Below are 14,591 nucleotides of genomic sequence, written 5' to 3'. Positions count from 1 at the left end.
GTCAGGAGAACTGTTCTAGGATATTATGTAGAACTGTCATCCTGACACCTTTTAGACAGTTCTATATCTAGCTAGAACAGTTCGAACCTATAATCACTGATTTAGATAGTTCTACCTAGAACTGCTCTTGACAGTTATATCCTAGAACAGTTTTAAATAGTTCTACGACTAGAACAGTTCTACGATTAGAACTGATTTTGCTAGATTTGATTTAGTCAGTTCTGTCCATAGAACAATTTTAAGAACTCTTTGTCTTAAATATAAATAAGTCTAAAGAATAATATATTTAATTTAGACTGGTTTATATATATATGAATAGGTTTGAACTTTTCAATCCTAAGACTGATCCAGACAATTCTACCTGCTAGAACTGATTTGGTCAGTTCTTTCTAGAACTGTCCTAGGACAGATTAGTTTTACAGTTCTATCGGGAGATTAGAAGTGATCTTCACTGATTTTTTCAAATCAGGTCGTCATAATGCACATTTTTTTAAAATGTTCATCGTTTTTTTAACTCATAGGAAATAAGAGAAAGAGGAAGGCACATGTAACCTGCCCAAAACGTAAGATTGTGTTTACGATAAAAACAAATAGATATAATGAATAATACATCCAATTTGAGGTCCTTATTGCGGTCTGCTTTTAAGTCTTTTCGTTTTCTTTAAATAAACAAATAAAATACAGAATTAGGAAAAAAAATATATAATTCAAGTTTTGAACATGTTCAAGTTCAATATTACTACAGTCATTTTAAATATGAATTACCTTAATTTACCTGTCACAGTGTTTCTGAAAAACTAGTTCGCGCCAATGTTATCACAAAATGCGCACAAATAAAATACGCCCGCGTAACTTCCACTTACGGAAAAGCGAATTATGTACGTTGTACAAACGGGTAGCATTATTTGCGAAAGAGTCAGTAGCAAACTACGACAACTTGAAGTTGGAAAAAAGAAAACATCCTGTTTACTTCGTGAATATTTTGAAATTTGCGCTAAAACAGCTCTTACTTTTTCTTATTGGGCCCTTTTATACTAGTATGCGGCACTTTTTTTTAAGGATTATCCATCCATCCGTAAAACAGTGTTGAATATAAAAAAAAAGAAGAAAAGGAAATTTTTTATAAAATTTTATCTTAATATTTACGCTTTTCAAATGTAATGGGAGATAACTTATTTTAAAAATAAATATTTTCCTCTGACACAGATATGACTGATGACAAAATGAGCTACATCCCATTATAAATATTATTAAAAAAGTAATACGATCTTTAAGAAATATCTGACAAAGTGCACTGTATATTCGTATGTATACATATGATTATAATAACTATTATCGAATGGAAGAAGAATGTCAAAATGCAAAATATATTTGGTCTATAATAAGGGAGATAACCCAAACTGCTTGTTTCTAAAAATATCTTCTATTTGTGGTTATGAACTTCGATAAATACATGTTGTTTAAACTATTTATTTCTTAGTTATTCCTTATAAAACAATAAACCCAAACGATGAAATTTAGCCATTATTTATAGAGCTCTTGTTATTTGTTGTGTTTTGTATTTTCTGTTATTGAGAAAGATAGAAAGATAACCAGAATGTCCATGGAAATCTTACGAAGACATATACATGGTTGACAATCTCTAAAGATTTGGGGATTTTCAAAATTCGAATAATTATTTACGTAAGTTGTTGATGTTTTTGCAACGAAAGATTTTTTTTCTTTTTGGACAATTATAATAAGCCCGATTGTAACTTTTGTCGTTTTTTTTCTTACTAACTCTCCATTTTATATTATACAACATGTATTCATCTGACAGTATTGAAGCCTTAATTTGTTGACCCTTGAGAAAAAGAAGTAATCATTGAAATAAAACAAGATACTTAAACACGTTACGAAAACTGGCATTAAATTACAAATTTATCGAACGAAAGTTTATTAGTTTAAACTTTTCATTTACTCCAAATTAAATTTCGGTTAAATTGTCTTATATTTTTAATTTAGTAGTTTGTTGGAAAAATAAACGTATGTTTAAACGAAAACGTTAACGGCGATAAACTAGATTTAAACCTTTTAAATAACAAATTTAAACTGGTATTATTTTTCAAATAAATAACAAATTTAATAACCCATAAATCGAAATTAAACTTAAGAAAATAAGAAATTTAACAAAATTATGAAACTTTAATAAACTACTAAAATAATTCTTCATAAATCAGACCTTAAATTCAAAACTAGAAATTTAATATATGAATAAATTTTGTAAACGTATCATTTCATGCAGTGTCCCTCATGTCCATTCACAATTTTTAATTCAATCTGTATATAGTAGATCGTGTGTCGGCTTTGGGCAAAACCTCTGCTGCACTGGTATATGCCCATACCAAGGAAGTTGTTTTTATATGGATATGTTGACCGCTAAGAATGAAGCTATAATATTCCGATATCACAATATTCCGACACCTAAATGGTCCAACATCCCGTTGGTCCGACCTTTCGATCATTTAGGTTATACGCTAAAAGGATTTTAGCATAAGAAAGCCAAACAAAAAAGGTTCAATTATATTAGGATAACCTTGTCCTCCGTTTGGAGCGGTGACACAAGATATAAAAAAAGTAATAACTATTGCCAAATTGAAAGTAGCCGAACGTCATCACTAGCGTAATTTAAAAAAAGTACAAACTACTTTGTCAAGTGTTGTTTGATTAATTAGATATCTCAAGATACACGGCGGCCTACTAAAGTAAAATCAAACACAGTTTGACGTACAATAAGTGATCACATTTTCCTTGTGATGCTTTATATTAAAATTGTTAATTTGTTGATATAAATATACTAGTTAACATGGTTAAGAACTGATTCATGGAAGCCATAGATTATTGGAAATTTTCACATGGCCTGGGCCGTGATATTCGAATTTTATCCTGAGCGTTAGCGTGGGATCAAATTAACGAATATCACGGCCAAGGCCATTTGTAAAGTTTCAATAATCTATGGCTTCCATGAATTATTTCGATTCAAATAGGACAAATACGATCATTAGAAAAACTGAAGCGATGGTGGTTATGATGTGTGTATGGCTATTTTTTTTTTACTCCCTGTTAAACAAAGCTCAAATATTCTAATAAATCCGTAGCATGCATGGATTATTTCGTGAACCGCTGAAAAAAAAATCTGTTTCATTCTTAAAAGCAACAATTGCCATGTTGATTTACATGTTTTTTCTCGTGAGCACAGTCAAATCAAAAGTTGACCTTTCGTACTTAAGGAGCCGCCATGTTGACTTGCAGAAATCAGTAAATATGCGAATAATGCAATAGAATAGAAAATAAAATAAAATCTACCTTGATAATCAGTTTTAATACGATAGTAAAAGACATTTCAATGGTTCGCGTAGCAGAAAACTTTCAACTCTAGCGTTTTCAATTGTATGACGTCATGTTTTTAAATGACTTAAATCGGCCCCGAAAACATTAATAACTTTCGCGGAATTTTATTTTATTTTTATTGTGTTGTTTTTTTCCGAGCTCTTGTGCATTACTTCTCTTTATTATGCATTGGGAAAAGAATAATTATATAGTGGTTTGGTCTTTTTTTAATTGCACTGAATTTTTAAAACAATAAAATCGACAAAGGGTTTGCAAAAAGGTTTCTATACATTTGGAATTACGTGGGAAGTATAGTGTAACAGCCATCATTTTGTACATCTCGGAGTCTGCGCTAAGTATAGATATATCGATAATAGTGTTGTTTGCAAAGCGAAAGAAGCAAGACATATTAGAATAGCACTTTACTCATTTTAATAATGTTAGTTAGTACTCATATCATATCTGATTTAGTGATGTGAATGAAATTGTTGTATGATCTAGACTCAAGATATTGCATTACAATAATTAAAAAAAAATCTCCCCTATGGTTGTCTGATCTTAACGGTTGGCAGGCTTTCAAACTAACAGCAGACCATACGCTTCAAAATGTTAATGTACAGCTCATCATGGGACTTTTCTAAACAATTAAAAATACGTCATTTTTTATATTTGCCTCTTGCTTCAAATATTTTGTTACGGATTATTTATATCAAATTTGCAGATAAATGTTTGTATATACGTGCAATCAAATGACATTGAGGTATTATATTATTTAGATAATGCAAGGGCGACTACAGATACATTTGTGTGACTTAAGGATTGATTTTCGAGAGAAAACGTAACGTAACATACGTTACCGTTAAAATCAATCAAAACTAATTAATACTTTGATAGAAATATATTTTTCCAACAGTAATATAGCATTCCTATAAAATTGTCTCGTGTTTTGCATTTGTTTTGACTCGATTTTTCTACTGGAAGTATCCGTAAATTGAAATTGCTTTCATGACCTTTGACCTCGATTTAAAAAAAATGCACCATAATCATAATCAAATCATTGAAATTCACATTAGGTTGAATACCAAAAAGGGTCGAACAGAATAATGCCTTGAGTGTGCCAGTTGTGAGAACCTATTTCTACAGGTCATTGTAGTTTAGAATATCTGAGTCATTAAAATATATCGTTGGTGTTAAATGCAATATTCTAAATACTTAAAAGCATGTAGTCTGAGAGAATTGAGTCTCAAAAATTTATTAGAACATTGTTTGTTATGGAGTATTTATTGTCTTATCTTTGATTTAAGGTCAATCCTACGATATTATTCTACTATGTGTTTCCTATGATTTTTTTTTTTTCATTTTCATTTTTATGAATTACAGGACGATATCCCTCTTCACAACGCAGCGGTTTGTGGAAATGTTGAAGACGCAGTTCTCTGGATCAGACACGGAGCTGTTGTAAATGCTCCTGACAATGTTGTAAGTGTTTAATTATGATGACACGAAGACACTTTTTTTATGCAAAAAAAACAACAGAGTATCACAATATTGCACAATTAAGGAGTGTAACGATCATATTCAACATGTTGAAAGCCAAGTTTATGTTTTTCCCAAACATGTGAACAGATAAATGTCAAAAAGATGCATAAAAAATGAATGATCAAATCTATAGAAAATAAAGTGTGCTTGATTGATTTAAAACCTCATTTATGTATTTGTTAATAATTTCTAATGTATCAAGAGAAATTAAAATGACTCAAAGGAGAAGGTCATGAAAGGACCGATTTTGGCCTCAAATTTTAGGTTCATCTGACGAAAGATTTTGACCACTTTTTAAAAACTTATGTGTCTATTTTATTTGAATCAATTAGGTTATGTGAAAGATTTTAACTGATTTTGTCATTAAAAACGGCCCGATTCAAGTTCAAATATGAAAATTCGACCAAATATGCCGAAAAATGTCACTTTTCAGATGGTTTTCGTCAAAAATGAAAGTGGCCACATCCGTGATCATCCTCAATCTTTATTAATGTTATGTTTTATCATAAAATACAATTTACATTTTAATATTAAAGATGAACACGAATGCGGCCACTTTCGTTTCACACGAAAACCGTCTAAAATTGAACTTAAATGCTAGAATTGTGAAGATTTCAGTAAATAAGCATGACTTAATGGTGCTAGTACCTGATATATGTGCATTGTATTGTCAAAAACAGCCCACATTTATGTAGCAGAAGCATTCTATTGATCAATAGATAACTAAAAGCTTACATTTTAACAACTTTGTTAAACTGCTATATTTTGGGACCAAAAAGGGGTCTTACGAACATCTCGAACCATGTAAAAATCACAATCTCTTAAGAAAGCATTGAACACTAAAAAGTAGATGTTTGATGCATGCTTATTTCAGGTATACAATGTCCGGCAAATTAATAATTGTAAATATAATACAGTTGTTGTAGCCCAGATTATGCTTTTATTTGATTAAAGCAGTATTTTACATGTATGCGTTTCATTCTCCCTGGTTAGTTATTTGTTACAGGCACCTCAAGAAGGACTTTTTAAAACATCATTGTTCGTACAAATACGCTTGCAAAGCTTGATCTGAGTGACCGTACACTTTAAATGTGAGTGTCAACTCCAAGCACACTGTTTTTGTTGTTTTGTCTAATTCATTGATTTGAAAAGAGGGATAACAGATACCAGAGGGACAGTCAAACTTATAAATAAAAAGTAAACTGAACATTATTACTAAAAAGCAAAAGCTTCAGTATTTAAAACAGTGATGTTTGGAAAACTTAATAATAAATTGTTTGGTTTTTACTCACAAACCATTATACAATTCTGACAAATTGATCGTCGTGATATACCGTCACTTTAAAATATTTTAGTTAAAAGAGTACCATACCTTTTTGAAGGAGTGTTCCTCTCTGGAAAGGATAGATGTAATGCCCTAAAATCATAGAAAGTCAAATCAGGTTAAATACGAAGAACAAAATAGTGCATTGAATGTGACAGTTGTAAAACCTATTTTTACAGGTAGTTTAGAATATCTGAGTCATTAACATGCATGCATATCTATTGTGTTAAGTGCAATATTACAAATACTCAAATACATGTAGTCTGATATAATTGAGTCTCAAAAACACATTCATTAGAACAATGATTTTCTTAAATATGTCTATAGAATGAGTACTTGTAGACATCGCAAGCACTACAAACTGCTCAGAGTCTGAATTGACCAGTTTTTGTGCTCGATCAGTAAAATCGAGCACATATTTTACTCGACTAGTCTCGACATTTTTTCGACTGTACGAAACTCTTCTTAAGTGTACTCGACTAGGCTCGACTTCAATTGATTAGTCTGATTCAGTACTTGATGATCTTTGTGTAGTCTGAAATGGTTGTAGTCTCGACCTGTCTCAAATCAGTCTCAACCAGTCTCGACTAGTCTTGACCTTACAAATGAAATATTGATCTTACCAAATTCAAGCTTATAAGGTAGTTTGATTTATTGCTGTGAAATGAAAGAAAATAATTTCACAATAGGTAAAACTAAAAACTATTATAGAAATTCAGAAAGGCATCTTTAATTATTTTTATAACTTTTTCAAATCAACTTGGCTTTTCATCAAACTATGCAATTATCTTATATGTATATTAAGCTTACTGAATCCCATGTCATTTAGTGTTTTGTTGTATTGCTGTAAAATTAAAAAATTAAAGAAATCTTGGTAAAAAACAGCTAGGATTTGCTATTTGAACAAAATAGAAACAGTACACTTGATTTTTTTCAATTACTTTTTTAAAATCAACTTAGATTTTCATCAAACTATGCAGCTATCTTAAATATATATTAAGCTAACTCAATCCCATGTCAATTAGTTATTTGTTGTATTGCTGTCAAATTTAAGAATTAAATTAATCTAGTTCAAAAAAGCTAGAATTTGCAATTCTAACAAAATAGAGATAGTACACTTTAATCTGTTTGATAACTTTTTCAAATCAACGTTGCAGCTTTCTATTATATATATTAAACTTACTGAATCCCAGGTCATCTTGTTTTGTTGTACTGCGGTCAAATTTAAGAAATACATTAATCTAGGTCACAAAAGATAGAATTTACAGTTCCAACAAAGCTACATAATTAAAAATGCCTATCTGAATTTATATAATTATTTATAGTATTACCTATTGTAAAATTAATTTCTCCCATTTCACAGCATTACCATGAATACATCAAACTACCTTATAAGCTTGATTTTTTTAAGATCAATATTAAATTAAGTTAGATGGGCTGATTTACACCAGTCGAAACTAAATTTGAATTGCAAGACTAGTCGAGAATGGTTGAGAATGGGTCGAGACTAGTCGAAACAGGTAGAGACAAGTCGAGACAGGTCGAGACAGGTCGAACCTTGGTCAAGACCATTTCAGACTAAACAAAGATCATCAAGTACTAAATCAGACTAATCAGGTAAAGTCGAGACCTAGTCGAGTACAATAAAGTACAGTTGAGTACAGTCGAGACTGGTCGAGTAAAATATGTGCTCGATTCAACTGATCGAGCCCAAAACTGGTCAATTAAAACACTGAGGAGTTTGTAGTTAAGCCATACTCAGTGTTATTTAGATTATTTTCTGACATGTTTCCTCATATCTGATATATTTTCAAAACATTTTTCCTAAATAATACCCTAATAAAAATAAAGTTATTAGTAAATTCAAACCTTAACGGTAACGCACACTTTACAGCTTTATGTAATTGATATGATGCAAGACTGAAAATAGTAAATTCATTTTTACTTTTTCGTGATGTTAGTGTTTTGCTTGATATGATTGTATTTTGTTATGGAGTATTTAATTATCTGTTGTTAGTTCGTTCTTACGATGATATTCCATTATGTGTTTCTTATAAATGTTTTTTTTTTCATTGTCACTTGTATGAATTACAGGGTGCTACCCCTCTTCACAAAGCAGTGGTTTGTGGGAATATTAAAGTTGCAGATCTCTTGATCAGAAACGGAGCTGTTGTAAATGCTCCTGACACTATTGTAAGTTATTAATTATGATGACACGAAGACATTTTTTGTGCAAAAAAACAACAGAGTCTCACAATATTGCACAATTAAGTAGTGTTACGATTATATTCAACATGTTCAAAGCCAAGTTCATGTTTTTCCTAAAGATGTGAAAAGAAAAATGTCAAAAAGATGTATAAAAAATGAATGATCAATTCTATAGAAGATAAAGTCTGCCTGATTGATTTAAAACCTCAATTATTTATTTGTTTATAAGTTCTAATGTATCAAGATAAATAACTATGACTAAAGTTAGTACATAAATTAATCATGTCAGTAGCGTTAGCGACACACGGAGAACTAAGCCGAATCATGCTTCGGTAATTAAAAGTTCGCAAGAAGTTTATTGGCTCATTATTAAAAAATATGCATTAAATACATTGTAATCGTCTGAAGCGTTTAGATTAATCGTCACAAGAAAAATGTATTCCTTACATGTCGCAAGCAACGGATGCATTAATTACTTAACACGTGTTGAGCTTAAACAAAATCAATTGTCAACTGTGCCTGAGGAAGTTAGTTTTTTTTTATACATTCACATAAAGTGGGTGTAGCATGCAGCACATTTGCTGCTCACGCCCTCGAAACATAATGTAAATTGTATTTACAGCTACTGAACCACTCAAGTTTCCCGTTTTTCCGTTTTCGCTCCGTTTTTCATTCGTTCCGTTTGCGTGTTACGTTCATTCCGTTTCCGTGTCATTCATTTCATTCATTTCGCTCATTTCGATTGAGTTCATTCCGTGTACAGTATTTTACATGTATGCGTTTAATTCTCCCGGGTTAGTAATTTGTTACAGGCACCTCAAGAAGGACTTTTTAAAACAACATTGTTCGTACAAATACGCTTGCAAAGCTTGATCTGAGTGACCGTACACTTTAAATGTGAGTGTCAACTCCAACCACACTGTTTTTGTTGTTTTGTATAATTCATTGATTTGAAAAGAGGGATAACAGATACCAGAGGGACAGTCAAACTTATAAATAAAAAAGTAAACTAAACATTATTACTAAAAAGCAAAAGCTTCAGTATTTAAAACAGTGATGTTTGGAAAACTTAATAATAAATTGTTTGGTTTTTACTCACAAACCATTATACAATTCTGACAATTTTTTGTTATCAAATTGATCGTCGCGATATACCGTCACTTTACAATATTTTAGTTAAAAGAGTACCATACCTTTTTGAAGGATTGTTCCTCTCTGGAAAGTTTGAAATAAGTTGTATGGAGATATAACTCATGAACCATATTAAGTAGACAACTATAGGATAGATGTAATGCCCTAAAATCATAGAAAGTCACAGCAGGTTAAATACGAAGAACAAAATAGTGCATTGAATGTGACAGTTGTAAAACCTATTTTTACAGGTCATTGTAGTTTAGAATATCTGAGTCATTAACATGCATGTATATCTATTGTGTTAAGTGCAATATTACAAATCCTCAAATACATGTAGTCTGAGATAATTGAGTCTCAAAAACACATTCATTAGAACAATGATTTTCTTAAATAGGTCTATAGAATGAGTACTTGTAGACATCGCAAGCACTACAAACTGCTCAGAGTCTGAATTGACCAGTTTTTGTGCTCGATCAGTAAAATCGAGCACATATTTTACTCGACTAGTCTCAACATTTTTTCGACTGTACGAAACTCTTCTTATGTGTACTCGACTAGGCTCGACTTCAATTGATTAGTCTGATTCAGTACTTGATGATTTTTGTGTAGTCTGAAATGGTTGTAGTCTCGACCTGTCTCAAATCAGTCTCAACCAGTTTCGACCTGTCTCGACTAGTCTTGACCTTAGTTTTGACTAGTGTAAATCAGCCTATCTTACAAATTAAATATTGATCTTACCAAATTCAAGCTTATAAGGTAGTTTGATTTATTGCTGTGAAATGAAAGAAAATAATTTCACAATAGGTAAAACTAAAAACTATTTATATTTATATAACACAATTTACTCACGGTACCGGCACGCAGACATCATAAAAGTAATCATCTTCCCTGTGTATTAATACTATAATCCCGGGAGAAAAAAAATCCCACTTTTTTGTTGTTGTTGACACTGTATTTACATTAATTGCACATACACACGTTAGAATAATCCAATATACTGGTATTCTATAAAATGAATTCTCATTTCCTTTTTTGTAAAGTGCGAATATCCTTTCGATCCCCCGCAATGTTGGCGAACAAAAATGTATGTATTAAACATTTTTTATAAGTTTTGCACCCAATGCAAATCTTAAAAAACTACCCGATATATATATATATGCAAAAACATGAATTCAGTGATATGCACTGCAATCCACAGTTCTATCAAAATACATATTTGCCTTTATATAACTTTGTCCCATATTCGTACGTCGGCAAGAAAAGGTATACAAAATTATCAACAAGAATGTCTGTGTACCTGTGCACGAGTATTTCAATCTGTAATTGGGTCATTTATAGTAAAGGTTGTAAATTGTAATGTTGTTATGTATAAATGAAAGTTACATGTACTTTAAACCGTAACTGGTAAACCTATAGTGTATTGTTTTTATTAATGAATGAAAGTTACATGCGTTTTATTGAGAATGAACAATGAATATAACAAACATTAACATTAATTAAAAACCAATTGTTCAGAGAACAATTGAAGGTCTTTCCACCACAACAATGTATTTTAATATGAAAGGTGTAAACATAGGTTTAAAATGTTATTTCAATCGTCAAATGATAGCTTATTGTACGCTGATTCCAAAAATATATGGTTTCTAAACAATATTTGTTTAGATAAGGGAGATAATTTCTTACTTCCGGTTTGAAAAACTCTATTTCCGATAATATTTGACTATTTACTTGACACTGATTCCAAAAATATCTTGTTCTATATACTTTTATATAATAAAGTACAATAAATAGCTAATTCCGGTTTACACAAGGTCACTTCCGGTTGTTTTTTCAAGGTTGAATGGTTTGATACCGTTTGTCAAAAGTCTCATGACTTTATTATGTATACACATGAGGTAAAAGCAAAGGTCAAAATCTAGAACGTCAACTTAAGCTATGACCTTGAGATTAATTTCAAGGTCATTAACCAAGAACCTCAAATCAAAAGACCATAGGTCTTAATTATGTTTAGTTAATGAGTTATATCACCAAAAATAATTTGTCGATATTTTATACGTTTTCTGGAAATGAGTGGAAATGAGCCATATTCAAAAATTAGAATATGATCTTGACCTTTGACCTTGACCTACTTTTCATTTTTTGGGACCAAGGACCTCAAATCAAAAGATCCTAGGTCGCTATCAATTATGGTTTACCAGTTAGAAATGCAATTCACTTATATCAAATGAATAAGGGGAAATAACTCTCATATGGAGCGTTCATATCACTTCGGTCAAAATAGGACAAATCATGCGAAGGATATATCGAGCAATTTTGTAAAATAATTTGTCATAATATTTTACGGTTGCGAAGGAGTTGCGCTAACAAGGAAAACAGTGTTTGGGGAGATAACTCCTACAAAGAAAAGTTTTCGATTACGCAGGATAAATTTCAAAAGCGCATCAATTGTTCGATATCATATACCAAATATCTAAGCGACATATTGGGAAACAAATGTTTATCGCAAGAACAAAATTAGGCGGAAGAAAAAAAAAAAAAATAATCAGAAGAAAAACAATAGGTATTTCCACAGAAAAGTGGAAAGACCTAATTATATGGTTTAGGTCAGGCAGACCGAACAGAGAGAATTCTCTCTCTTTTTGTATTGTATTGTATATTTGATATGTTTTTCTGTATTTTGTTTCTACTTAGTTATATAATGTTCAACTACGTTAAGTGTATCACATATGAAATTAATAAGACTGTAAAGTAAAAACTAGATAATGGCTAATTATTGTATCAATTTAACTTCTCTTTATGTAAATGGCTTTGGAAACGATTTTAAACGCAAATCCACGTTTCTTTGGTTAAACAAATTTCAAAGCGACATCATTTTCTTGCAAGAAAAAAATGCAGATGAAAACGGAAGGTATCTCATTCTAACTGTTGAAATTGATAACACAGATTTTGTTTTTGTGAATTATTATGCACCAACCAAAAACTTTGAATATGACCAAATTGAATATATTGAAAAATTAAAGATTTTATTAAATGAAAAGTTAGAACAATATCTCGTTTTGGGTGGAGATTTTAATACGATACTAAATCCATCTTTAGACAAAATGGGTGGTTCAAAATATAACACACCTGTCAAATATACGAGTAAATTAGAAGATTTTATAGAAGAATTTGACTTTTGTGATATTTGGAGGACAAAAAATGTTGACTCTAGATTAAATACTTGGCGTCAAAGAACCCCGCTTATACAATGTCGCTTAGATTTTTGGTTGATATCGATTTTGTTGTCAAGCAGTGTTACAAAAACATCCATTGTTCCGTCTATAAAATCTGATCATAGTCTTATCAAGTTGACACTGTCAGGCGAAAACTTTAGTGAGAGAGGTCCCGGTTTCTGGAAATTCAACTCGGGTTTATTGACAGACAAAGATTATGTGCATATAGTCAAAAATACTTTATCAGAATGTGATGATAAATATCAAAATTTAGAAAATAAAAATTTAAAATGGGATACCATTAAAAGTGAAATAAGGGGCGCAACCGTCAAATATTCCAAATATAAAAACATGAAATTGCGGGAAAGAGAGTCCAGTTTAAAAAAACGACAAGACGAAATTCAGAAAAATCTCTCTCGTACATATTTAGATAAAGATATAAATACACTTTTAATTGAATTAGATATTGTTAAAGAAGATTTAGAGCAAAAAGTAAATAATCAAACAAGAGGGGCTATTATACGATCACATGCCGAGCACTGCGAAGGCAATGAAAGAAATTCAAAATATTTCTTATCATTAGAAAAACGTAATTATAAAAATAAATGTATTAACAAATTAGTTGTAAACGACATTGAAATATTGTCACAAGAAAAAATTCTAAACGAAGAGAGAAATTTCTACGAAAATCTGTACTCATCAAAAGAAGACCCTGATAAATATACAGGTGATTCTAACTTTTTTGATTTAAATTTTATTCCTAAGCTAACAGATCTGGAAAAGGATATATGCGATGCAGATATTTCAGAATCTGAGTGCGTTAAAGTTTAAAAACATTTAAAAATAATAAAAGCCCTGGTACAGATGGGCTTACCGCTGAGTTTTACAAATTTTTCTGGATTGATGTAAAAAAATATGTTTTGGAAAGCTATGAATATTCCTTCGAGACCGGAACCCTCTCAATAGACCAAAGACGGGGTATTTTGACTCTTATTCCAAAGAAAGATAAAGATAGAACACTCTTGTCGAACTGCCGACCTCTTTCTCTCTTAAATTTTGATTAGCCAAAGTTATTGCGGAAAGAATGAAATTATTTCTTCCGAAACTTATAGATTCGGATCAGACAGGATATGTGGCTGGTAGATATATTGGTGAAAATCTACGACTAATTGCTGATATTATATTGTTTACTACTTTAAAAAATTATCCAGGGCTTATATTACTAGTCGATTTCCAAAAGGCGTTTGATACGCTAGAATGGAAATTTATTCAAAAAGCATTGGCTTGTTTTAATTTTGGTAGCAAGTTCCGGAAATGGGTCTTAACTTTATACTCAAATATATCTAGTCTTGTCGTTAATAATGAATTTAGTTCTAGTCCGTTCAAGTTTTTAAATTTAAAAGCACCTCTTTTTTAAATAGAAGTGCTATCTGCTTGGAAACGTTTCAAGGGTATTTTCATCCCGTTAAATGCATTTCATGTTAGAAAAGAATTTATTTGGTTCAATCCGTTTATCAAGGTTAACAGAACGAGTATTTTTTACAGATCTTGGTACACGAAAGGCATAAGGTTCATTAATGATATTGTAGATGATGAAGGCGAATTTTTGTCTCATGACGCTATTAACAAAAAATATAATTTGAATGTTACTTTTGTAGACATTCTTTCTATTAAACTTGCTATACCACGTGACTGGAAATATTTGTTATTACAACAACACATGTCACCTAAGAGCAACTCTTTTAGATTCGTTTTTGAGCATGAGAATAAAAAAAATGCCTATTAGCAAATTATATACTAAAGAT

The 14,591-nt window shown here is 30.9% G+C and overlaps 1 protein-coding gene across 1 annotated transcript in view; it reads left to right on the top strand.

Moving 5' to 3' along the window:
• Nucleotides 1-3,806: 3,806 nt before the first annotated feature.
• LOC134717531 (poly [ADP-ribose] polymerase tankyrase-2-like) overlaps nt 3,807-14,591 on the top strand; it is a 30,734-nt gene continuing 19,949 nt past the window's right edge. Inside the window, exons 1-3 of the mRNA XM_063580021.1 lie at nt 3,807-3,812; nt 4,750-4,848; nt 8,327-8,425. Of these exons, the coding sequence (XP_063436091.1) occupies nt 3,807-3,812; nt 4,750-4,848; nt 8,327-8,425 (204 nt within the window). The remainder of the gene's footprint in view (nt 3,813-4,749; nt 4,849-8,326; nt 8,426-14,591) is intronic.

Source organism: Mytilus trossulus, chromosome 5 (assembly GCF_036588685.1).
Source record: "Mytilus trossulus isolate FHL-02 chromosome 5, PNRI_Mtr1.1.1.hap1, whole genome shotgun sequence".
NCBI lineage: Eukaryota > Metazoa > Mollusca > Bivalvia > Mytilida > Mytilidae > Mytilus > Mytilus trossulus.
Note: the sequence above shows the minus strand (reverse complement) of the source record. Positions and strands in the feature narration are given on the sequence as shown.